Genomic DNA, 27,672 nt, shown 5'->3' on the forward strand with positions numbered 1-27,672 from the left:
GTGTGTTTTTCTTCGTCGAGTGGTACGGCACGGCGTAGTCTGTGTTTTCGCATGCAAATGTCGCTTTCCTTTCCTCATCGAAGAAGAATATTCATCACGAACTCGGCGAGCTTCAATTCTAGAGCATTCGAAGATCGTGGAATATTTCTTATTTTCGTAGTCGCTACTTTTACGTCTGTCAACATCACCGTCCTAAGGGGCCAGGGTACTTCGCCGCTCCATTGAACTATACTCTCGGCGAGAGCTGAGCGTGGGTTGACGAACGTTTTGGCAGACTGCCCGAAAGAAACGTTCCCGCCTCTGTGTTTCGAGCGTTTGTGTACCTTTCGCGATACTCGATACCTTTGAATACCACATCTTGACTGCAGATTTTTACGGCCGGTCTTATCGGACAGTATCGATATTTTATCGTTGCACAACGTTAACATTGGACGTTCTTTGCGTCGCGTCATTGATAACCAGCGTATGATTCGCAGAACTTTTACCAACCATAAATAATTGTTAGGTATGGCGATACGGAGAGGGATAAGAGACGTTCTTCAATGACCGAAGAATACACACATACTCTTCTTTGAACGCATTTATTCGACTATTTTCGCCGCGTGCTTTCAACGTTTATGGCATCTATCGATCGGGGAGGCGTACAGTTTTATCCGTGCGAATTTGCGAGCGCGAAAGTCCCGGAAGTTCGAGCTTCTTCCTAGGAATGCAATTAATGCACGTGCACCGTGCAACATTATCTAAGGCCGACCGGGCTGCATCGTGAACAGCTTTCCTCCGTGTTCCGTGATTCAACGAATTCCGAATTAATCGACCCGTTCGAAAAACAAAGAGTATACGCCTTCTTCGGATCGATAATTAATTCCTGGCATACATAGGTCGTTAAAGACGAGTCGCCTCGTCATCGCTCCCACGCTGCCGGTAGGTCGGACGATCGGATGATAAACCACGGATATCTTCTATGCGTGTTTCAAAATCGTTTCTATCTAATCGCTTCGAGTCGCCATCGTTCGATTAAGAAATGAAAATATTCGTTGAGAGAATCGTACGAGACGTCGACTGCCTTTAATATCCTTCTATTGCTGCGAGTTCCAGTCGTATATAGAGGTTTATTGTCTCCGAAATATACATACATACCTATCGCGCTATTTATACCGTAGGTACCTTTATTGTAAATAACCAGCGATTACTTCGTGTGCCGCTTAAGCCGACGTTGCTCATAAAGCCTTTCAGCTTTAACTACCTTTTCTCGGTAATATAAATTGGCGACCCTCGAGGACTCTATTACAGTTCGCTCGCAGCATTGGCTGGGCGCAAGCAACGGCACGGCGCGTTCGATGGGAATGAAGACGTTGCACAGGGGATTTTGATCGGGTCGAGATCTATTCGTTAGCGCAAACCGTACGAGCCGTGGCTCGGATCGTTTTACACGCACGATCGGACCGTGCGGTCTGGCATGCGAATTTACCGCCACGACGCTGCTTTTCGCCGCATTAGCCAAGTCCGTAAACTACTCCGAGTTATGTATATCGTTTGCCGATAGCATTGGTAATTTAAATGGAATATCCGCGGCGATCGTTCTTCCCCGTGTAACACACGACACCTGGACGAATCACGGTCGCGCGCGATGAAATTGCCGTCCGCGATTTATCGCTGCTACTGCGTTCAACAATCGGACGAGAGACATAGTAAATGTTGCAAAGTGGGCGATTTGGAAAATTCTTTACTCTTCTCTTCTCACAAATATTGGAAACGATTTCCAAAGAGAAAAAATTCGATACGTGTTGCCGATCGTCTCGGTTTTCTAGTTCGTCGTCGCGACGTCCCGATCTAGGTAACCTCGCGAAAACCAAGGTCTTTTGCTTGTAAATGGCGGCGATAAACCCGGCAGCTCGCATGCACCAGTTTTTCACGGGCACGTGCGTAAGCGTTAAGAACGATTTGCATGCGATTATCGGTGGGCGTTCCCGTACCCAATCGAGATGCCTATCGTGCCCGTGCTACGTTAAACCCGCGCAAGACGATTACACGGGAATTAACGAACGAACTAGTCGTTGACTCGGCCGTATCGTTGATCGTGTCGCAGGTAGTTGCAGATTTTGCGTAATCGAGATGTTTCTTTGCACCTTTTGCGCATCAAACTTTTTGAATGTAGCGATTGACAAAGTTGATTGCGCGCAACGAGGACGCATATTGTTCGTTCGATATTTTTAAAATCGCTCGTCCCGATCTATCAATGTTGCGTCATTGCCGAAAAATCTAACAACTGATTTTCCAAAGCGAAGATTTCTTGACGGACGGTACTTTGTAGCAGCGTCTCAATTTGTTCTTCCGATGACAGATCGCGCGTAATTTTAGTTGTTCCCGATAAGGCTGCATAAATCAACCTCTTCTCGAGTGGCAGGCATCGTCCAACCTGTTCCGAACCAGTTGCAGATTCAGATCGCTCGAGGCGACATCGGCTCGCGATAACCATTAACCGATATTGTCAATGAGATCGTTTTGCCTCCATGGCTGTATATTTCAACGTGTTTCCAGTGAAAGCGTTTCGGCCATTCGACCGTGTAGCTTTCTTCGTAAATCCCGATCGAAAGCTCAGGTAAGACGTTGCACCGAGTACGTAATTACGATTCTTGCAATCGTTCGCCGTCCAATATTTTTGAATCCTCCCGTCGTAAATCAACGGGGTTACAAGATATCGGATCGCAATCGTGTTAGTCGATACGCGAGTTTCGCGGCTCGAGCTGCCACGGCATTTGCATACGCGCGTTGACGACTAACGTCAACGTCGAAAGGCCAGCCGATCTAGCGGCGGTTCTTGCAGCTGCACACGCGTTCCAACGAAATTTTTTAGGTCAGGTGAAACTCTTTCGCATACTTGAGTTGTTCGCGAATAGTTATGAATAAAACTAGGGGGTTAGCTTTGTCGTGAAACGTTTCACATACGTAGGTGTGCCATTTGCAACGAACGAGAAGCACGATATCGGGGATATCGATTAATGATTCTTACTTTTAGCGTCGTGCGACGGATAACGATCGATTCGAGTCGTACCGGTTCATGTAATTCCATGGCACGGATTAATTAACGTTATACCGGCAACCGGTTCGCCGCTTATCCTATGGTGGCATACGCGCCAAAGGATTCTCCGGTTTTCGTTACATCGGACGATAGCGCCTTCGAGATTCGTCGACGTTTCTGAAAATACGCGATCCGGAGATCGTGGGTGACGATACTCGCGGCGATCAGAGCCCACCGGAGTAGTCAAAGTACCTTACTTAGCGTGTACGAGGCACTCGAGTAAAATACGACTCGTTACAACACGTAGTATCATAGGCCTTAAAGAGTTCCTGAGTGGTCCGAGTGATTCGTATAGTCTGGAGTAGCCGGAAAAGTAGGATTAACCATGGCACTTGTAGACCTTTTAAACGAGCAGCATTCGAAGGCAATTTGTAGAGCGGCTCGAACAACTCGGTTCTACATTTCCATGAGCATCGCATGCTTCGTTTATCCGCATCGTGATCGCATCAGTATCGTGTACACGCGCGGTTAACATGGTAAGAAGCGAAGCGGACGAACATTTCACCGTTTTTGTGCGATCACGGTCATGGAATGCCGGCTAGCGATGCACGCCGCGACGTATCGACGTATATATTCGCGTACGTGTAACATCACCGCGTTACAACCAGACTTAGAAATTAGCGACCCTTCCCTCCCAATTGGTATCGGAGCGCCGATTCCGTCCCTTGTTCTTCGAGGGAACCAGTTTTCGCGTTTATCCGGCAAAATCGTGTCGCAAGGAGAACGAGGAAGAAAGGAGAAGGGAGATCTCCGCCGAGATATCCTTCGTCATGGTGAATGGAAATCTTTTTCTAAACTCGACTCGGAAATTTAGATGCCTCCTCTCCGTGAATGAGCCTAAACGACCGTATCGCGTGTTCCTTAAATGCTTCTCGAGTACGAAATACGGTGCTTTCATATACTTACGATATTTGAAAATACGATCGAGACAACGTTAATCTCTTTTAATAATACTACCTTAATGCTTCGTAATCGGTCAGGATAAAAATCGGGAAAGGTGTCCTGCAACTCTGCCGTTTTTCTCGACCATGGAGAGTCAAACTGAAAGCGATAACCTTTGGATTAAGGAATCTCGATTTGAAAGTCAATCGGTGTGTCCGTCGTGGGACCAGTTTTTGCGAACGATGGGGAAAGGACGAAAAGGAGGAAGAACGACAGGGAGAGGTCGAAACCGCGGGAAGCCGATCGTAAACGTTCCTACTCGTCGCGATCGATCTTTCGCGTGTCCACGACAATTTGTCGGCAACGCGAGGACGAGGGATGCTTCTGCGAAAACCAAATCCAGTCGATCGAACGTTTTTTAACGCGAAGCTCAGAATGTCTGAGTGATCGATCTCGCGTCGTAGCCCCTACGGGATTATTTCGCTAGTTACTCGGCTCGTCCGTGATATTTATTCATCATCGTGTCTTCTCTTCGATACGTTCCTCTACCGATAACGAGAACTTCGGGGAAGTAGAATCCGCCTCGCGAAAGCAAAGTGGGATCATAAATCAGACGACGCTATATTATATGTAATATTTATTTGTAATTAACGACAAACAAAATCCATTTGTACCCGTATGTACAGACTACGGAGTATTCCAAAAAACAAAGTTAGAATAAAAAACGACAATACTAGATAACTAGTGATATATTAGGTTGTTCGAAAAGTTTCCTTTGTTTTATAAGGAAATAATAAATGCACGACATTTTTTGTTTTATATTATTTTATTGAATTATATATTATATATAGGACAACCTAATAGATATATGAAAAAGAAAAAGTAGGAAATAGTAAGATGAAAACAACTGGATGCAAGCTGGTGGTTTGAAAGGACTTGAAGATTTACAAAAAGAAGTTGACGCTACTACGAAACTGGTTAGCAATTATATATAACCGGTTTAAACAATTGTATTTGCCGTAAAGAGTTCAATGGGATTCAGGTTTAAAGAGAGTAGAATTTCTAAGGAGACGCGTAGGAATGTGGACATTTGGTTCGTGTAGAATATTAGGAGAGATGATCAACTGATCGATAGCTTTATAATATATATAATAGGTCTGTTATGGGACAACGATGTTCCTTGAACATCAATAACTCCAGACGTAATCGAATGGTTTCGTAATCTTGGCAATAATGAGGCGTAGGTGAATCTTCCTATTATTGTCAGTTTGATGTTGTCGTTCGTAAACTCGATGGCATGTATTAATAGAAGTGCGTTAAGTAGCGTCAAGCGGTATTGCATAGCGAAGCTGCGTAAAACAGCCAAAATATTTCGATGAAATACGTTAAGTCCGGTATCTATTTGCCGCGTTTTCGCATATGGTTTCATCGTCGCGTATTAAATTTTGATACGAAGATACGCGACAGAACTGACCGTTCATTTGTCGATTTTTTCTCGTCACGTCAAAGAAACGATGAAGCAGTTTGGACGGAGAGCGTTTCATTGTTCCGTTGCTCGTTTATTTTCGCCGTGAGAAAATCAAGATTCCATTTGTCGCGTCTCGTTAAGTCGCATTCTCCGTTTTCATACGAATCAATAGCGATAAAGCGAGTGGAAATCGCACGTAACACGTACGTGGATACGCAACAAATAGATGTTGGATTTCAGATATCGCTGAGCAAACGATTCGCTGCGGACGTCATGCAGATTGAATTGATTACGCTCCATGCAAATCGGTCTCCTTAAGAACGGATCGAACTCGTACGGAGAAAATACGGATCAGCGGGAAAACAATTTGTTTACGCGAGAGACGATGAAAGCGAGTTGTCGGCCACTTTTCTACATGAGGTACATTTCAGAACTCGGTTGCCCGATAAAAGCTACGAGCCAATACGACCAGACACGTTTTACACGTTTATTCTTTGTTCAGCCTTTAGTTTCGTGGCAACGCGAACGAGGAATAATTTAAATGCGTTAACGATTGGTTCATGACTTCAAATAGTTGCTTACCACGTACGTATGAAATTTAATCGTAAATTAATAAATATCGAAGGATTAAAAAGGAATACAATGGACGAGGACCAGGTCAGGATTGCTAAGAAAAAGAATCGCAGTTAGAATATAATCGCTGGTGTAAATATGCAAAGTATATACGAACAGAGACACTGATACCTCGCAGATCGAATTCGCGATAGGCAGAGAATGATACCGGAAGAGAGGACGGCGCGACGCGACGAGACGATAAATCAGTCGAAAAGCAGGGTACAAGTTCCTGGAGGTAAGAAAAGGGAAGGCGGAGGAGAAACGGAGCGGATCGTTGGGACGATTTGCCACGCGACGAGGTTTCGGAACGCAACAGAACGAAGTAAATCGAACTCGATCGAGATTTCGCTGGTCGTGCAGCGAGCGAGGTTGACTCGGGGCCGAGATCGTAGCGCGCGGGGCCGCCGGAGCAGGCCATCGAGGAGGATCTAATTACAGGGCTCCGCTTCCTGCCGTAATTAATCGCTACGACTCGGAAGATTTATGTCCCGCTCGCGTACGATCGTCTTCCTTCGTTTCCCCCGTCGCCGACCACTGTTTGTCTTTCGATCGGCTTAAAAATCGATGCTCCATCGTTCGCGACAACGTTCGATTTCACCCTCGGAATAACATCGTTTTACCATTGAACGCGCGATCACTCGAATTACCCGCAATTACCCGCAGTAATGTTAATTAAGGACAATTTTCCCCGTTCGGCCAGCTGGATCCGTTCGAACGTAACCCGTATAATAATCGACGATCTCAGCTCGTTCTTCGATAAATTTAGGTAGATACTAGGCCTTTTTATCGATGAGCGAGACGCGAAAGTCGGTCGAACGTTTCTGGAGTATCTCGCAAAGCGATGGAAAGCGAGTGTATTCCGCACGAACGATCGAAATAGAGTCGGAAGGAGGAAAGTTGGAGCAGCGATGGAAGATTCTTCGAGCTTGCGCAGACTGCTGCGCTCGAACCGGCTGGTAACAAGGCGTTAATATTAGCGGCGCTGGAATCCCGGCGAAGAGGGTGATCGCTCCAACTGCCACAAGAACAATGAATTTCCGGTTAGCTTTGTACGTCCGAGTAGCGACAATGTCCTCATTGTCCCGCGTGGCCTGCATAAAGATGCGCTCCCTGGCCGCGGTTCTCTTTACCTTTGCTTTCGAATCACTTCGTCCTGAGATTTCACCCGAACCGTGAAACGTGAATTCATCGGGAACAAGCGACCGAACCGTCGGAGCGACGGATGTTTTGCGAAACGATCCCGCAGCGCGCAGCGTGTGACGCGATCTGTCCGACGGATGAAAAATGATTCGGATTTCGGTGGCGCTCTGGTTGGCCGCCGTCGAGTACGCGTTCGTCGAGCGAAAAGGAAAAATGGCCAGAGCGTTCGCTAATGGAAACGTTCCTGCGTCTATTCTTGCATCGATCGTTTCACAATCGTCTTCGCGTTACGATAGCGTTGAGTTATTGCTTGTGCGACCTATCGCGCGTGCACTGCACCGCTTCTTCGCCGATTGGTAAATCTCGATTCCCAATTAGGAATCTCTAGATCGTTAATCTTCGTGATCTTGTTACGAATTGAAAAGTAACTCGTATCGCGAAATTGAAAGGTGCTGCGCGCGATGACGACGAACGCGACTTGTGTGAAACGCGAGTGTCGTTAAACGCGTAAAGCCATCAGCCGCATAAACTATTCGCGAACTCTCGAGGCTGTAGCTCGTTCGATAGGGCCTTTGTACGAATATTTATATCTCAAATAACATCAGACGGTAATAGTCCAACTTGTCTCGGTCTTGGAAAGAGTAACGAGCAAGCGTCTCGTAATGCGCGAGTATGAGAATGTAAGAGGTTATTGGCATCGAGAGAATAATGGATCGACATTCGTTGGACGAGGGAATCGGGAAGAAAATAGATTAGTTTTTCATTTTGGGCAAAATAGATCGGTTTCGTGCGTAAGGCAATTGGTATCGCATCGGGGTAGTCTCGATGGCGGCTCTGCCCTCCGGCAATTCGTGTTCACTTTCTGGACATTCGAAGGTTACTTAGAAACTCGGCTGCGAGGTAGTTACCCATCCTAATATACTATTTTCCGACGTCGGATCTTTGCACTCGGCGTCCCACCGCGCGAGGAACTTTAACGTCGCCTCAAGCTGACTCATAGAATATCTTCGGACTTCGGACCTCGACGAATACATTTGGAAGCACCAGCGAAATCGAGGAAAGCAGTTTCGGCGCGGATTTCGCTGCTGCATATATTCTCATCACGATAATCGCTTCGAGCGTCGATTACCTACCCAGTGAATCGGCTCTTTCTCTTTACAACCTTTCTTTCCTCATAATGGACCGCATGAGATCGCGCCGTAGCGTAATTTCGCGCTCTGTGGTCCGATAGTCGAAGGAAAATGTCATTCTACGGAATTGCCACCCGTAACTTTGTCCCTCGATTCGTTCTCGTTATTCGTATGAACTGAGCGGTAAGTGTTTTCGTGCCACGAAAACACCGTAACAAGATGACAAGGTCAGCCTCGTTGTTAAATGGAATGTCGTGTCTTTTTATCAGTCGCTGATAACAGCTTGCTATGCGGGTTCAACAAGCTGCGTTACCAGGTGCCTCGAAATTTCCTCTGAATTTTCAAAAACGTACACGAATCTCATTCGGTCTGTATTTTACGTTACGCTAAATTCAACCTTGCAGTGCGGTGATAGTTTCCAGAATTTATCGCCTCGGATCGCTATCGTCCATTTCAACGAATGATTCTGCACTCTCGTACTCCCGCGTTTATCGTAACCCACGCAACGATCCTCTGTCTTTCTCTATCGACGAATCGTTCGGCCGGTCCATTTAGAACACGAGGAAACCCCTGGCCGCGCGGAAAATTTTATGGGCCGCGCGTTTGTAATTTCCGCGTTTAGAAGGTCGTTCCGATTGATTTCGCGTTCTACCGGTGGATAGATCGAATTGAAGATGCCTCTCGGTTGGAATCGATATGTTTTGCGAGTCCGTTGAAACCTCCGCTTCCAATACGTGGAATAATGCGTTAACGAACGTCAGCGTTGGCCACCGTCAGAAACGTTTCGAGCGCAGGGTTCACGGCCATCGTGCGACGATGATAAATCGTGCGTGAGAACCGGACGCTTACCTGCTCTTCTCGGGCCATCTTCTTGCTCGCTCAGCCCAGTCCCCCTTCGTCGAGCGATCAATTCGCGCAACTCGGCGGCAAGTCGCTTAACGAACAGGGCAGGTGAGCGCGAGAGTTAAGTGGCATAAGTGAAAACATATGAATGACGCGGGAAACGAGGCGCAGGGGAAAGGCTCTAATGGGAATGCTCGATAAGCCGGCGCGAAGAAAATGGCATCCTCTTTTCGCGATCGTGTTCGTTCACCGCGAAAGATTCGAGCAGCCTTCCCTGCATCGAGATACGTACGGGGATAAGGAAGAGTTTAAGCCGACGCGACCGCGAATCACCAGCCGGTTTACACGTGTCGCGCGATGTAAGAAAGGATAAGCGGCATTCTAAATTCCGTGGGACGCGACGAAATTCAACCTCTCCAGGGAGGAACGCCGTTCATTTGCGGGACATAAAGGTGGCCGACCTTGACGGAGCGTAACTGAGCAGCCACGGCGAAGGAGAGAGAAGAGAAGAGAAGAAAAACGCCGGTCTCGAGTCGATATGGGCTCGGCTTGGAAGGGAGATTATACGAAAGGGACCAAAAGGGGCGTCAATGCGCGTTTCTTCCCGTACGCACGTGTCCTGTGGCGTCATTATCGCCCACGCGTGCTAACTGTACGCGCAATTGAATCTCCCTTGGTTCTGCGCGACTTTCGCGCGCGCGCTATCCTCTCAACAACAGGGATCACGTTCGCCCACGACCTTTCCCTTCGCCTCCTTTCTAGCCGATCTCTCTTTGCGGACGTTCGGAAGAAAAGGATAGTCGAGCGACCGTGAGTCGTAATTAAAACGCAATTAACCTCGCAGTCGTAACGAAAGCTTTTATAAACGATTCGCTCGCATCTACGGCACATCGAACTCTGCGGGCAATCACCGTCTACTGTACTGTACGTGGTTCGGAGTTTGAAAATTCCTGTGACAAACCGTAGCTATTTTCTCTCGGTCGTTAATTTCCAACAGAGGATGCGCGACCGATGCTGACGAGATCGCAATCTCCGCGCTAATCCATTGATCGAGTATCGTTGATCTAGCCGTGACGTATCGGAACGCAACTAGGGAAAACTATACGTAGTCGGAATTTAAGATATCGATCGACGAGGAACTGAGATAAACCTCGACCGTCTTTCGCGAAGAGACGAATGGCTCTTTTAAAAATACACACTTTCCAAATACATTCCTTTAGATCGATGCATGGATCGCGTCAATTTCACCGTACGTCGCATCTTCCGGCTGGATTCTTCTCGGCGTAGATTGAAAAATTATTGACAGAGTCGGAGGCTGATCACGGAGTCGGCAAGATGATATGAATTGCGGCTCGCGGCGGGGGTCGCGACAGGCATGTCGCGGCTCGGTTATCTCGATATTTATACGATTGAGAAAACGTTTCTCTTCGGCTGACGCGTATCGATCGGAAACAAAGCGCGATCCGTCCGGTGGAAAAACGCGTACGAGGCCAGACATACGTCCACACATCTACACACAGCTCATGCAGGGGATCGTGGGTGTGGAGAAAAGGCGTGGGTGCCTCTGCCATTATGTACCTGACATCGTGACGAGTTCGCGTGAGCCTTGAGGAATCGGTAGTTGGTTGGAAACCAACGGCGAAGAGTCGAGCCGGCATTTAGAATAAAAGCAACCTGCCGTTCACGAGTCCGCCTCTGTTGCAGCATGTTTTCCGAGACGTCGTTGAAGAAACTTTGCTTTTGAAAACGCACGGTGCGTGATCGCGCAATCGTCTACCGAGCTTTGAAAACTCGGATACGTTGAATATCGAGCAGGTACATATAACTTCGACGTCCTACGCTAGGGACGCAACCTCGTTATCTTTCGTGCTTCCGGACAGCCATTGTCGTCTCGTGTAGACTCACAGCCATAATTTTCGTCTTTCACCACGACGGACTTTGCGTTTCCCAACGGTATCGTAGCGACGAGATTTACGAACGATTTACGCGAAGAGCAACAACGATCGGTTGAAGTTTTATTAATCCATGCGAAGATTTATCAAAATTCCCTTGCTTCTTCTTCCCACGTGTTCGAGTTCACGCTCTCCAACATGATCTATCCGATCGACAATTTTCTAGTCTCGTATTCATCGATCGAGTTTCGTCAAGTTCGTTCGATTAAAGGCTATTCATCCTCGCTGTCCGCTATACCCGTGGCGCCAAGGAAGACCTTCCATCACAATGGCCCTTGTTTCTATCGGAAACTTGAAGATCGATTTCGATGGAAGTAGATTTCTGTAGCCGTAACCATTCTACAAATTACCCGATGAATGGCTCTCATTTTCGCGCCTCTTTGTCCTGGTCGACGTTCGCCGACAGCTCGTTCTCGGTACCATGGCGCTTAACGTATCGACCCATTGTCGTTGTTCGGCACAGTCATTCCGTCAAATTGCTCTCGTCCTTGTGGATCTTGCTGCCGATTCCAGCGCTACTCCGCATCCAGATAAGGCGCCCGGCATCTCGAACTGTGGTCATCGCCGCTTTTACCCAGTTCCTCGTGGTTGTTTAACGCGCTCCGTAAATTAACGAAGTTACGCCGATTATTTGCCTTCTCTCAAGATAATCTTAATTACATCGAGGCGTACGTTCCCTTATCGCTCCTCCTCTAACAACGAGATCTCGCGCGATGTTTAACTTATCGTAGGCGTTGGAACGGGGCTTTTTCTTTTTGAAAGCGAATCGACTCGACCATAGACTGGAATACCGAGTCGTTGCCACACTGTGGTAACAAATCTGTCTCGACCTCTGAGTCGGGTTTAATCGAAAACATCATTTGTCGTGACGTAAGACGTCTGACAAGGCGAGACTCTCTCGACGGCTTCCAAACTGTCCGCTGAAAAAGAGTCACGAATCGGAGTCGTGTTTTTCGTAGAGAATTCCGGTGAGATCGGTGCGAGGACGCGAGAATCGTTCCACGATTCTCCACGGGGCCGGTAGTCGATTTATAATCGTCGCCACAGCTCGTGCATCTCTTTTCTTTTTTTTCCTTTTTCTCTCATGCTCGTCGATGGTTCTTCGTGACCGTTGTGAATGATCGTCGGAGAAAGCACCGTCAACTCATGGCAACCGAGAATCTCGATGGTTGCGTTCTTGAGGTCTGCGGAATTTTAATGCCTCCGAGTTTATGTAACGCGAACATTCCGCATCGATTAGTCCGTTATTCTCCGGCTTGGTTAATTTTTCATAAAGATATATCGCTCGATGGAAGTCACAGGAAGATGCGTGAGCGTACCTTGACCCACTCTGTCCCATAAAAAAGAGCACCGTGCGAGATATATCCCTGTTAACCGTTTTAATTTATCGATCGAAGCCAGGTCGAATTGCACAAACAGCGCATGCATTATGCATCGAAACGGGACGGTATTGTAGCGAATCAATTAAAGAGATCATTTAGTTCACGCGTTCGACTTTGCCCCCGACGTAAAGAAATCCTCCCCGCTACCTGGGTGCTCGAGTCCTTGCGAACCAACCCTAATGCATAATGCAACGCGAACACTCACAGAACGGAATAAACCGGAACGACGCGACGGTGCGACCGACCCGACGACGAACATTGTAAGAGCACGTTTTCGATGGACGAGTGATCGTAATCCGCGGCCTAACGTATTTCGGATGTAACCTGTGTCGTAGGAAAGAAACGTCGCAAAGGGTCGTGGGGCAACCGGAAAGGAATTTACGACTTAAAAACAGGTGGTCGCGTCCAGTCCTTTTCGAAACCACAAGAACGTGATTCGAACTCGTTTCGAAAGAATTACGTCGTTTGATAAATTTCCAATGGGGATCGTAAACGGACGCAAAGATTTAAAAGACGCTGGTGGAGAAAAAACTAGAAGGCTGAGGGTGTATTCGCAGACGCGAACTTTGATACGGATGCAAATGTTATATCACAACCGCAAACGAATAATCTTTAGAGTGAAGCTTGCTATAAATTAGTCGACCTTCTGCCACGGCTCGTCTAAATCACGTTGTGTTCCGCGTTACGAAAGTCACTACCGTAGCGTACGAAGATTTGGTGGAAGACTTTGTGCACTTTGTCGCGGTCTCTGGACGATTTACTCCTTTTGCCAACTCGAATAATTGAGTTGGCTCGTCCACGCGATCGCCCACCCTTCCTGGCAAAGACTATCGCGATTTTCATTCGTTCCGAAGCGAAACACTAATTGCCAGCCAATGTTATCGCGGAAGTTTAACCCTTTAATACTGAAGCTGTAATAATACTGTGCTAAACTCGTAAATTTATGGATCCTGCGTAGAGTATAAATCAATTAATCGAAAAGTTTATTCAGCACCGAGCCTGTCCAGGAATATGATATTCAGCAGTCAGTGATAAGGGCCAAGGGAATGACGCGACGAAGGGGTTATTCGATCGGATACTGCGGATAGGTAAGAAACGAAAATGTTAGAGAAATTCACGAGGTTGTGTCGAGGAGGTAAATTAATACCATAAACGGGATAAAAAGATAAATGAGATTTTTAATTGGACGGTGTCGAAAGACAAGGGAAAAAAGAAGGTTAAAAGGCAGAAGGAAGCACGAGACATGGGTCGAAACGGAATCGATGGGGGGGAGAAAGGAGGAAAAGAGATTGCGGACGCGTGCAGTCGGTTCGGGCGAGCACACGCACGGCATTAACTTCCATACCTGAATTGCACCACGTCTGAGTTTCGCTGTGTTAACCCTTTTACGAAAAAGAACTTCCGCGAGTTTGTTAACGACCGGATCAGGTCCGATTAAGAAAGGTCCCAGTGCGAAACAGGGTTCGTTTCCGCGAGGCAATTAGGCGAAACGAGATATTCTAGTCGTGGAACCGATAGGTACACCGAACAACCGTCCAATTAGTTGAACGCGAGCAAATATTAGCCGGCACCGGGTATGGTGAAATTAGAATTCCCTGGCGGCGTATCTCGCTACCCACCCTGTCCGTTCAATTGAATAATTATGACAGGCTGTCGGATGCCTTGGTCAGGGAGTAATTGCCTATCCGGGATCTAGTTTCTCGGACGTTGGCATCGCGCAACACGCTCGTGGTTATACCAAGCTGTTTAGCGACGAGGAAACGCAAAAATCGTGGCTCGAGATTCTCGAACCGGAGAAACGTCGACGAAAAGGTTGACGAAGGCGAAATGAAATCATCACGAACGGACTAGTCTCTCGTAGAAAAGGCGTTAAATCGAAGCGACCGCTTTCTTCTCGTTCCGGGCCATGTGCAATTCCAAGAGTTGTGTACAGAAGCTGGCTAATCTTGACTTAAGACTGTCGTGCACGCGATGTTACGCGAATCGTTGCAACGAAAGTCGCACGTTTTGCGGTTTTCGTCTGTGGTTTCTCGCGTGGCCGAGCTTGTTGGCATTGTTATGTTCGCGCTTCCCGTTAGTCCGAAGTCGGTGCTCGTTACCGATCCGGTAGAAATGAGGGTTAATCGCCATTATCGAACCCTTTCTTGTTCATGAACTGCTCTTCCTAATTCAAACGAATGGCGTCGTTCTCGGTTCTGGCTCGAAGACCGTTGATCAATGGCAGAGCGCAAAGATCGACGAAAACCGCGTCGAGTCGTTGGAAACTCGTTAAATCGTTTCGTGACGCGTTCCGTGGTTGGCAACGGCGAGAATTATCATTCTAATAGGCGGTTAAAGACAAGGGGGGTCGTGTCGCGCACGTACGAGTGGAAGAGCTTGCAGGTTCAGACCACGAAACGCCGCCTGCTCGTACACGTCCGACATAACACGAGCCTGCGCTGCTGCGTTGCTGTGTCAGGTTGAATATTGTGTGGCTATATTGTACAGGTATATGTACAACGAGAGAAAGACTCGCGGAACGCGCGTATAATGCAGTCACCCATGGTAACTTAACTCGAGGAATAATCAAGCCTTAACGAACGTTCACTGTCCGTGGTACGCGTAACAAGGGGTTAGCCAAGGTTACTCCTCGATCGATCGACTGTTAGATGCCACGTGGAAATGCGCGTTAAGTTCGACGTTTGTGCAGCTTTCGTCGATTTCGTCGACGCTCGTAAACTGGAATTTGCGAATCTGCAGCCTGTTGAACGTAGCTGTAGAACGAAGAAATTTGGTTTACGATCTGGTCGTAATTGCTCGCAGCAAGTACAATCATACTAGGCGCAAAATTTATTCGAACGTTTCGCAATATCGATTTCACGGGTTCTCTCATTCTCGAAAATAAAGCGAAAAGACTGCAACGATGAAAATTCCGCGAGGTACCGAGCTTCGCAAACGGTTCCTCAGAATACGACCGAAATGAAGCTGCCAGCCGTGCCTTTTTCTGTTTGGAACTCGTCGAACAGCTAGGGAGAAGAATAAACGATGACGAACGACGTTGGGGATTGCTTTAAAACGTAGGAAAATTTATCGTCTTGTGCCGCTCTTATATTATTGCTCTCGCGTCTTCTGGCTCCACGAAGACAGCGCGCAGCTCGGCCAAAGCTTCCTTCTCTCGCTTTCTCATTGTATGCAGATACATTTGGGTCTAGGAACGCTATCTTCCAAGTCCTGGCGCACCTACTCCGTTTCTCTATTTCGTATAATGCGAATATTTTGGTTTTTGGGTCGAGCGAACGTAATGCCTATTTCTCAACCAGTTTAACGCGGCCTAGAGTATCGAGTCGTAACCACAAAGCAAAATCCTGCACGAGGAATGACTGTCCGGCCTCCTCGCGAAATACATTCCTTCTATCCTCTAATGATGATCTTCCTCCGAGATTTATGACTGTCCATCGACGCACGGTAAGTCATGGAATCCAACTGAGAAAAAGGGTTAGGAAGGAATAGTCGTTTCGTGCATGTATTTCATGTTTCTCGTCCCGTCTGCTGGTCACAGAAACGCATTCATTATGGTTTATTCATAAAACGTTGCTCGCGTACAAAGTCGTTCCGGTGGTAACGTAACCTCGATAAATTTGTACACGTTCCCTACAAGAATTTCTACTCGAAGGCAGTTGATCCGCGATTGTCGTTGTTCGCGTTTCAGCTATTTGTCCTATTACGCGACTCGTGGGTCTGTTCTTCCGCGGAAGAGCAGGACTACGCAGGATTAATATGGTTTCCGCGAGTTCCCATTTGCAAGCGAACGATATTGAGAACCACTGCGTGGCAAGGATGTGGCGGTATAAATTACGAGCTACACGAGTACCTACAGTGGATGTTCAATCTGTGCAGGTGGTCGAGCTAGCAGTCGGATGTCCAAGACGGGATGTACGCGGAAAGATTACAAGAGACAATCAGCCGGTTTTTCTCAAGGTTTGATAACGAGACACCTAGCTGATGCAGATGCCACGGCGCCGGTAAGTGCAACGTAAAAGTTGAAGGTGCCTACCGAGGCCGTTTTTTGAACTTTGACGATAAGCTATCGCGACTCGTCGAGATAGGAGTTTCTTCTTTCGTTTCACTAGAGAGATTAATCGAGATCGCGTCGTCGTTTTTCTGTCCAATGACGAAGCGTCTTTACGATCGTCCGTTTTATCGGCGTTTGCGTTAATCGACGTTAGCTCGAAGGAGAATGGACGGGAATCGTTCGCTAGTCTCTTTGTGCTTAGGCGGTATTAAAATTTTCTCTCGGCGAGTACTTTACATTCCGCGATACGAGTATCTAATTACTTTTTGCATCGGAAGCGAATCGTTCCTCTCGAGTTTAGCGTGAAACGATCCACAGGAGGATCTCGTAGGAGATAAACGTCAGACAGAAGCACGCTTTCGTTCGCCGTGAGATATTACTCGTAAAGTTTCCTAACGGAAACTGCAGGAAAGCTGTCTTTCAATCGTCTGGAACGTCCGGCAAAAATTCATTCTATTTCCGAGCGAAGAAGAGATCGATCGACAGGTAAAGAAAGAAACGCGTAAGATAGCGGATTTTGCGATTCCTTATTCGAAGAACGGCGATTGGCCGACGATGTAGCGGACGTGGCACTAGCTGCAAATAAATTGCATCGCCCAGCGGTCTTATGCTAATTTGCTTGGCACGAGTGTCTATTACGAAAGGTAGCGCGAAGAAAAAAAGGGAAAGACGGCGCAGGATGGTGTGCGCGCGCGCGACTTGTACGTAGAAAACAACCGGCAACTCCTGCTGACCGGTTGTCGCTTGAAGTTTCACGCGATCGCTACCAAACGCTTATTAACTCGATGGCTGTAATAGCGTGTAATATTATATAACTTCCAACGAACGAAGAACAGACGAATCTACCCGCAGGAGATTTATTCCTAAACTATGCCCTGTAAATCACGTTTCTCGAACAGTTCAAAAGATGTAATCTTATCCGGTCGTGTGACTTACCGAGCAGCATCCTGTTACTGCCTTTTCTTGCAACTAGTAGCCTTCTCTCGATAATACGCACCCGCGATCGACCCTCGCCATTTCCAACGAGTATTATACGTATACACGGTGTCGAATTCGACCGCCGTTAATTATCAATTTCTCCGGCCTTCCGACCGGTAACACTCTGACGGGATCGTCTGAGACTCTCCAGCAGAAGCGGTAAGCGTAACTAGACTCGTCTGTTATCTGGAACTTTCATCGAACGTGTCGAGCCATTTTCCACGCGTCGAGACAATGGATCATAAAACAGTCGAGACACCGTTTTACGCTAACCGATCATCGAGAATTATTCATCGGGTTAACTGAGATATTCGTTTCGAGCAACGTCGAACGTTCTCGCTTGCCGGTCGATTATCGAATTAACGCACCGAGTATCATTGATCGAAAGTTGTCAAAGGTTGACTGTAAACGGGAAATTTCATTGACTGGCGTAAAAGGAGCGTATCTGATTGGAGCGAAGCCATCGGACTCGTTTGTGAAATGTGGGATCGACGATGATGCGGTAAACGTTCTCCGCGAGAATGTACGTGGTCGTGAACGAGCACGCACCGAACACCGGGACTACGCGATGCATCGCACTCGTATCTACCGACATTCGAACAAAAATAGAAATAACACGGTGCTTAGCATGTGAGGGTATGTCTGGTGTGTACGAGGCGGGACTATCGATAGCTGACAGCTGACCCCATGGGGTCAGCGCGAGTAGGCGAGTCTCCACGGACCAGCGGAAAAGGAAGTCGTGACTGCGATCCTCCCTTTTGTCAGCTTGGCCCTACGATTGATTTTTAACGAGTATTTTACTGTTCGTCGCATCTTCCATCCGTTTTATTTTTCGTGGCAAATGCAACCGATGCTATACGAATTCGGTTTGCTATCGAATCTTGCTGTAATATTTTTCGAGTTTAAGTATCGACGATAGCCAACGATTCTTCTAGTCTCTTTCTTTCCTGTTGTACAGACACGAAAATTATCGGACAGTCGGTGTGGACCAAACGAAACACCGATTGCCCGCACGACATGCGTCGAGACGTCGTTTATTTCCCGTGGTTTAAACGGTTTAACCCAGGGCACTCGCGTAAGAGGCTTACGCGATAAGGAGGTCCGATGGGACGGCATTTCTTCGCTGCCACCTGTCAGGAACTCGGTTCCGTCAGGTCAGGTGTAATTCCGAAATAAGAGCCACGTCGGCGTCCCATTAAAATGACGGGCATGTCTGTGGCGATGCGAGTCTCCATTCACGACGTCGGACAGGCATCGTTAATCTTGCGTGGGGTCCCCTTTTACCCAGAAACAACGAGGTGGCCGTTGATTCTGGTAGCCAGCAGCCTGGCATCTCCGGGGAACCATTAAAAATGATAACTAGTCTCAGCCCTTCCGATTGGCATCTCCTACGCATTTCGTTGAATCTTGGTCTTCTCTCGTCTCGGAAACAAGTTCTCCGGGGGTTAATAGCTGTATATCCTTTTTCGTATCTTGCTCAGGGAGACGAAAGTCCATTTTACCGAGTCGCGCCTTCGCGCAGATTTCCATGGAAAGAAATTCGTTTTCGTTTTAACGCTCGCAGCGTTTCCATCTCGCTCATCGCACTCGTCCAGCTTCTATTCGCCTCCGCGTGCATTTCCGACGGCTGACCAAACGCCAAGAGAGAAAGCAGGTTTGCGATCGTTGTTTCGAGATTGACTAAAACAATATCCAGCGAGGTAATTCGTTTTCGTGGAGGGGCGTCCATTGGCCGTTATAGTAGTTGGCTTCGAGCCCAGGGACACAGCTACTCAAATTTCGCTTTGTCAAATTTTCATCGATCGCTCGCTACTTTGCCCGACCGAAATCGTTAACTACGATTCCGTTTCGCGACTCACCGAACGTCGACCAGTGTGCAATTATCGCGATGTCTTTGCGACCCTCGATCACGCCCGTTCCTATGCATTGCGAGGAAAAAATTTGTCGAAACGTTTTATGGCCGATTACGTGACGGTGAATATCGCCACTGTAGTATCTTCAGGGAGAAAGGCCTGTACCACAGCCGCCGCCCCGAATTACGACCCGAGACTATGGCAGCGGCTTTAAAGCTTTCGCGATAACTAATGGCACTAGAACATAAATAGTGACTCGATAGAAACGATTCTGGTCACCCTAGACGCTTTGAAGAACCTCGTAACTGCTCGTACCTGTATTTTACTTTGAATTATCGGGGGACTTTGTTAACGCGTTCCATGTCCTGTACACCATCGATGATAGCACGAGGAGATAGTACGAGCAGGTTTCTAGTCGCAGGGTTTTAGAGAATTCCAGAAGTTTCGTGTAAACTCGAACATAACTAAACAAATGGAAAAGCAATTATATGAAAACGTAAGGTAAACGATTGAAGCGGTAGTACAAATAAACTAACTGAAAATATGAGGGAAAGAGACTAAAGCGAAGTCAAATAAATCGCAAAGAGTTAACGACGTTTTCCAACTTTCTTTCGATGTTGTTTCTACGTTTATCGACTATACACAGCTTACACTTCTATTGCATAAAAAGTAACGAATTATGTTGAACTTCTCGCAAATCGAAGCAACGTCATAGATCTTTCCTTCGATTTCGTCTCCGTTTCGAATGATTTTCTCGTGCAAACTGATGCAAGGCATTAGTCATCGCGGAATCGAATAAACAAGAGACACGCGATGTTTTCTCTCGGGATTGCGATGTGATTCGCGGAGAAATCGAATTAGAAAATCGACGACCTTCCCTCACCAGCTACGACGATTCCGTCATACATCAACCGAGACAAACACCGGTGCGTTATCCTCGCTTCGAGTCGCCAGTTTCTGCGTAAAAATCGCAATCGCCGTTGATGCAAATGCGAGGAAACGAGGTGACTGAGCCGTATCGAAAAGTGGTACGGTAATGCATATCCGGTCGTGTTGGAAATAATCGTCGCGTTGGAAATAATCGTCTTGTTGGAAATACACGATACGTTTGCGCGATGCATCGCCCGTAGCGTTTACCCGATCAAACGATCGCGTTTAATCGTTAGGATCGTAAATCGTCGCAAGCTACCGACGAAGATGGGTGATAGTATGCCGCTGGATCTGCTATAACAGTACCTGGCAAGCGAGAAAACTTGGCATAAAGTGAAATTCGAAACGTTTCGGAGAAACATCGACGATAGGATACCGTTGGTACCTACGGGTTCGTGATGTTCGCGTCTCTTGTTTCATCTAGGATTTGATGGTAATTCGTGGAACACTGTGGGCTGTAATATACTGCATCTTTCGAATGGGCACCGTACGCACGGCGTTTTTAGAAGGTCTTAACGATCGACAGACGTTAACCCAGTTACTTTTCCGGGGGCACGAGCCGGGACCTAGGGTGAGATTATAAATCAGCGTATTTCGGTATCACGGAAGCCACGCTGGCTGACTATTAATAAACCCTAAGGTTCGTGTCGCACTTAGTTGCGGATCTGCATACATCATGGACGATGTAGAATCTCGGCAGCAACAAGGAACTTGCACATCCGCGTCCGAAGCAAATTTGATACTTAGCCAATTTCGGTCTGGCTGTGAAACTGACTCATTCGCGGGAGGACAAGCTCAGTGATAAAGTCGTGATCCGTAGATTCGACAGACGGATGGAGTAAACGCGTCTTCCTCGGCAGGTGTCAACGCAAGGGGTGGCTCGTGATAATTATAGATGTTAACTGGAGCACGCCGTCTCGTCGGGTACTCGCTGCAAAGAGCTGTCAGCTTGGCAAAGGGCTTTTACTTCGCGAACTCTCTCGCATATTTTTTCGCTGGCGGTAACACCGCTCATTCGTAGCCGAAGCAGCTTTCGTCGATATCGATCGATCTTTGTCGCGTCTCTTTGCGTTTTTCTTCCTCGTCTACGACTGCCGCGTTCGCTCCGTAATTGATATAACGGTTTAGCAGCATTGTGCGAGCAATGTTACGACCGAGGGTAGGATTGCTCGCATTCTACAGCACAGTATCGGGCCATGACACAACGAAAAAAAAGCCCAATGTATCTCATTAAATTTATGGGCTTCTTTCCCAGCGGAGATCCCTAGTGGCCCTGGCCCTGTACATTTATCACAATCGGTTGTTGCCGCTGATTGGCCATACTCTTCGCGTGGGTGTACAACCAAACGATATATCGAATGATCTCTGCCGAGATAAAGTACGCTTTAGAAAGTACATAGCAGTTCTTCGGCGTGCAATTAACGTTTTCGCGTTTTATGAAATACCTCTCGCGATCCAACGAACACGCGATCGATCGTTCCAATCCTATTTAGCGGTTCGACGTCTAATCGAGAGATTTTTTGTTTCCTCCTTGTCTCGATGAGCGCTTCTCTGTTCTTTCCCGTGCAGACTCTCGCCTTGAGGAGTTAAACGGTCGACGATCCCCGTAGTCGTGTGAGAGTGGTCGGTCGCGATTCGCGCGAACCACTCCAAGATTATGACTTATGAAACGTCCTTTATGACGTGGCTGAGTTCAAGTCTTCGCAAGACATCTGTTCCGTCTTTGCGGGCAGAAATATGCAGTCCGTGCGATCGTAAAGCACGAAATTCGAGCGCGACGATATCACGAGCGAGACCATTCGAACCACCCCGGAACATCGAGCGTTGATTCGTGAAGATCCGACAATACGATGTCGCGTATTTACACGGCCCGCCATCGATTCCGACAATAGTCGACGAGAACTTATGCTAATGTTGCTTGGCGAAGCTCGAATGGTAATCGCTGCGAAATGCAAATTATACCCACGGTGTTATTGCACCTTTGTATTGGCAATTACATGGCCCGCTTATTGCGATTTATATCGAGATGGTTTTTATTTTCAACGCCATGCAGAGTCTCGAGAACATCATACGGCAGGTTTTAACAATCTGCGCGCACATACCGTTCTTTGCTCGAATCTTTCGGTCTCATCACAGAATATAGCAAAAAATATAGTAAAAATGTAATAAAGATAAAAAACGTGATTCCTGAACGTTGAATTGGTACGGAAAGTAACTCGACAGAGAAACGATACGAATAACTTGGTTGAAAGACGTTTCGCTGGATCGCCTAGGAATGTAGTTCAATCTAATCCACGACGCGTGGATTGCAGTCCAGTAGGGATGCGATAGATCTATCACGATTAATTGATTCATTAAGATCACTAGTGAAGTTTAATGACATGCCGAGCCCTCGCCACTGAAAATCTATAGCTACGCTGTTTCGCGTCTAAGGAACGCACCCGTTTTCGAGCATCGTTCGTATTCGTTTAAACCAAACGAAACACTCAGCGTGCAAACTTTCGGTAATAACGATTCGAAAGTCTTCTATTCTTATATATAAACGTTTTCTATTTTCTATATTCGACGAAGCTTTACTTCGGAATGACTCACGAAATAACGCTATTAATTTAGGATTTTGCACTCTGATAGACTGAGAACGATTTAGAAAAGAGTCGAACCACACTTTCTACCGAGCGCAAAAAGCCCTAGCGATTGCTTTTCAAACGCGTTACGCTCGATTTGTTGTCTTTAATAACCGTTTGTCTGTTACATTTTTGCGGCTCGTTCAAATATTTGCAGTTAACCTCCATGCGTATTTCTTTGTCCAAGCTTTGCGTAATTTATTGCAAACATCAGCGAGACGTCCTCGGTTGCGATATTATCGGCGACAAACCGCGTTCGATGAGACATTGTTAGCACCTAATTGACCCAGTCGCTAGATTATTCCTTGCCGACGGAACTGAGTCATCTCTGTTTTCCAACCATCTACGGTAAACACGCATACAATTTTCAGGTTACGTGTTCATTACATCGACATAATGCAACAGCCACACGTAGAAGCACAGCACGTTGGTCGAAAATTTCAAAATTTCAACACGAGGCGCGATTTATCGGTCGTATACGCGGAATTTGATTGTATCAAGCTGGATCGAAAACGAGGAAGAGAAAGGGGCGTATCGATCAAGCTGTCTGTAATGGCGGGATAAAACGGTGCTACAAAAGTATCGGGTTGCACGAAGTGCACCTTTAAACCTAACCTGCATCCTCGATCAATTGCACAATCCTGACTACCGGTTCGCAAAATGAAATTTTATGGATGGAAAACGATTCCTTTGTCGGCCAAAATTTTTCTTTGCAGTTTCGAACTTCCAGCCAGAGAATTTCGTATCTCGTCGAATCCGGTGGATCGATTCGGTCAGAAGGTCGAAACGAGTTTCGCGTTTGCGTGAACAAACGCGCGCAATTGCGAGCAGACCTTAAGCCCGCGCATCGACGACAATCAAGCGTAATATACAGGTAGGAGAACCGACAATTTAGTCGGCGATCAAATTTCGCGCATAAATATAGCGTTGCATGATTAGCACGACACGATGCATCGCGATGGACCACCGTGAGAGAAGACGCGTGTCGTCTGTTCAATTACGGCCATACTGATTTTAAAAGGGTGCGTCGATCCTCATAAGCGGTTCGTAGTATCGATTGGAGAACGCATCGCGCGCTTGGTGGATTGAATCAGGCATCGACCCGGAAGACTTGCTTTTAGCATCGATTAGCAACGCTCGTCGAAATACAAATTGACGAATAGTTGCAATAGAATTGTTGGCGTTCGCGGTTGCAAGGAGCGCTAGCGTAACGAACACCTCGATAAATTCTGACGCTCGATCGTACGCGGTCGCGTAGCTAACTGGAGATAAGGAAAAATAATTCCACCGACATTCCAACGAACGCACGGACTATGTATACCCGTTTTCCGTGACACTAATGGGCAGGCATGAAAGCCGAGAAATTTACGTGACCAATTTTTTTTCTAGTTCATACTAGATAAGCATGTTTTGTCTAGTCATCGAATTCGCGGTTCACCGATAACGTCGCTGTTCATTAACCGTCGTGTACGCAATGAGCCAGAAAACTCTCGCGCGCCTCTGTCGGACAAAGTTTCAAATCGTTGGCGATTTGCGTTTTGATATCGGCGATAGTTTGTCCTATAAATTACGTCGGAATACCGCGACTCTTTGACTTCTTGCTAATAAATTCTCCGTAATACACTTTACACGATTAATGGTACTTTCTCCTCGGTGATAAAGTCTTCCTTGTTGCTTCGTGGCATCCATCGTTCTGCGCCGTGCAATGTAACTGCTTACATCTGCCTTTCTCTGTCTTTCTCTCTATCCGTTTTTCCCTCTCTCACGCTCGATTTATCTATCGTGTAACGAGCCTATGGTCGCGGGTTAGTTTGTCGTTCGATCGAGAAGCATGTTCTACTCGACTGCAGCGTGAATTTGCATGGCGCGTCGTCATGGCAAATGGTCGCGCGGGATTCGTATCGGGACAAAAGGAAGATTTACTTACATAGAAGGAGAGCTCGACGCGGTGCGAGAGCTTAGGCACGCAGGTGAGCGCTTCCGATCTGCAGCATCCGGTGTCGTCTGAGCACCTGTGCAAGATGGCGCAGTGTGGAATGTAGGTGGTCGACGGGCTTGGGTAAACGTCACGAACCGGAATCACCCTCGGTCGTGGCCATCGGCAGCTGCCCTCTCGCGATACCTTCATCGCGTGTTGAAGAGCCTCTCGGATTTCCGCCGCTGAAACACAGTTCGTCAATTCGCTATACCGACCTTGCTTGCCAAGACAAATCGAGGAAAGTTTAACCTTGAACAAGAAATTGCCTTCTATTCTCTTGGTCACTAGACGCGCGAGATGTCGCGTGACGGTTCGCCTCGGCATTTCAAAACGAATCTGTAAGGCAGGTGACATAAGTCATGCGAGCTTTCTATTGATTCAGCGCGCAGATACCTAATCGCTTTCTACGCGTTTCACGGAGCGTCGATAATTATGCCGCAGCTATCGCTCGCTGCAATTTGTATGGACGACTACGGGAGAAACTACAATGTAGCTAGAAATCAATAAATCCTAGTTCAAACAGCCGCGACTCCAGGTGCCAGGAAGAATCCGTGGAGGTTAAGGCGCGTTCGTACGATCGTGCCTCGATATTAAGATATAAACGCGCGCTAATCGCCGCATAAATAAAGACAGTGTTGCTGCAACGCCTGCACCGACGGCTATGCACTCGGTGTCGCGGTTACGTATCCGTGGGGCACGAGATTCATGAGTCTGGTCACGACAAAGCGGGGTATTTTTAGCAAAACGTCGTAACAAAGTTTTCTCGACGGCGTCTCGACGATTGTAAATTGGAGGTTTATGGTCTGTCCGGGCGCCAGACTCGCCGGATCTCGTCGATGGGGTTAATCGGGCCAAGTTCGGAGCAACTCGATTCCAACGAGACATCGCGGAACCGTTGTGTATAATCGAAAACTATCGCGGCTGATCGGTGAACCCGGAGATGATCGGGAATTCCACTCGACGTTCGTTAAACTATCGTTTGTCAACGATCGTATCCACGGATGACGCACAAATGTCGGTCTTCGGATGACTGTGACTAAGAACGTTGCCTCCGAGCCGCGCGCCGATATAAAACCAGGGTTATGCGGTTCGCGAAATTATGAGCACTCCAGGCCGCGCTTCGAAGAAGCAGCTCTCGATCTCTTAACGAGAGAGCGCCGTTCGTTTATTCGAGGAACCGCGTCCTCCAGTTGCCTGGTTTGTTTCGGCCGATAAAATTGTGTTGTCGCGGTGTGAGAACCGCGAAAGAAAAGAGGCTCGTTCAAGACAACGAGGCAACGATGACGAAACGATTACGGTAGTCCTTTGAGATATCGTGAGGTCTTGAATTACGCCATCAGGCAGTAACATCGATAGACATCAAGGACATTGCGCATCTTTCTCGTCATCTTGCTGCATCTCTACTACCAGCTATACTTATTAAACATTATTTCTTTGTGTTAGACAGATCGAGGAATGCAACATCTGTAATGATTATTAAACCGTACCGATTATTAAACGCGATGATTATTTCTTGCCCTATCTATGTATGTATCGTATCAAAAAGTAGTAAACCGAGGGTCGAAATTACGAAGAACCACCTGACCGATAATAACGGGTGTTCTTCGAGGTTAAAAATTGCTCATCGGAGTTCACGGAAAAAGATAGGTTGCTGTCGGTATATTTCACGAAAGGTCCTACTTAATTTCTGCCGCACGACTTCCTACGATAGCCGAGGAATCTCGTTTGCGTCCTGTCCCATCTCGACCGAGCATGTATCGCGGATGGCATCCATCTTGCGGTCAGTGTCGTCTAATGACCGCTTTCTCCAAAATTGTTTCTACCATAACTTTGTGGAAATTACTTGCAGGGAATCTTGGCTGTAAAGAGCAAGCTAAGGATATCGGAAAAGAAATTGCGAACAGCGACAAAGGCAGCGAGGGAAAACGAAAAAGGCAATTTGATTGGAGAGGACAGAGCAGGAAAATTGCAACTAGTAATGCAAACATAACGATATTCGTTGCGAGCGATATACATACGTACGAGCGGAATGACGACACGTGGCGCGGAAGTGTAAATAAAACGACTCGAGGGGGAAGTTTCGGAAATGTCTCCTGACGGAGATTATTTTCTTTGGTTTAATCTTCGTCGGCGATCTGGCTTTATGCTAATTTCGAACGTAGGCGTTATTCTCGCCACGGCTGCACTGACACGAGATTATATCGGCGCGTTTACAATAGAGGCACGACCGTCAGGGAAGCTAAAGTATGCTCGCTCGTCGAACATCCTGTATTCAAACGTATTCTGGAATGTATTATAAGAGAAAGGGATTAGATCTGATTGTCCTTGATTTTTCCGCCGGCCAGATTGATTCTCTTTCGCGCGACCGCTTCGTTTCAAACGAGGTTGTCTTAGTCCGAATTATCGTGGCCTTGATTTGTCGCGGCGAATACGATCGTTGCAAAAAGTTACATTTAATTCGCAACGCGATGCTGCCCTGCAACAGAACTTACCGAGAACGAGCAACAATGAGGATCGAGCAAGCATTGGTAGACGGCGTGTCTGAAGCGCGGTAAATTGATTCGAGCGGCTCGATATGAATTAACAGGTAATAGCAGAGGGGGCAGGGGGGAATATACAATCCGTGTAATACGCCAGAGAACCCGAACGAAGGGCGGTTGAAGTTGCTGCAATCACGTGGTTACGGCGCAGTCGTCATCATTAATTTGCATATTGATAGGTTGCCGTTACGATCGAGCGTTTCTTCGCGTGATAGAAGCCGTCGATG

At 47.2% G+C, this 27,672-nt stretch overlaps 1 protein-coding gene across 1 annotated transcript in view; it reads right to left on the reverse strand.

Annotated features, from left to right (window-relative positions):
• LOC100642711 overlaps positions 1 to 27,672 on the reverse strand; it is a 59,755-nt gene that overhangs the window by 5,566 nt on the left and 26,517 nt on the right. Inside the window, exon 3 of the mRNA XM_003402374.4 lies at positions 24,855 to 25,087. Within this exon, the coding sequence (XP_003402422.2) occupies positions 24,855 to 25,087 (233 nt within the window). The remainder of the gene's footprint in view (positions 1 to 24,854; positions 25,088 to 27,672) is intronic.

The sequence above is a fragment of the Bombus terrestris genome, chromosome 4 (genome assembly GCF_910591885.1).
Source record: "Bombus terrestris chromosome 4, iyBomTerr1.2, whole genome shotgun sequence".
Classification (NCBI taxonomy): Eukaryota; Metazoa; Arthropoda; class Insecta; order Hymenoptera; family Apidae; genus Bombus; species Bombus terrestris.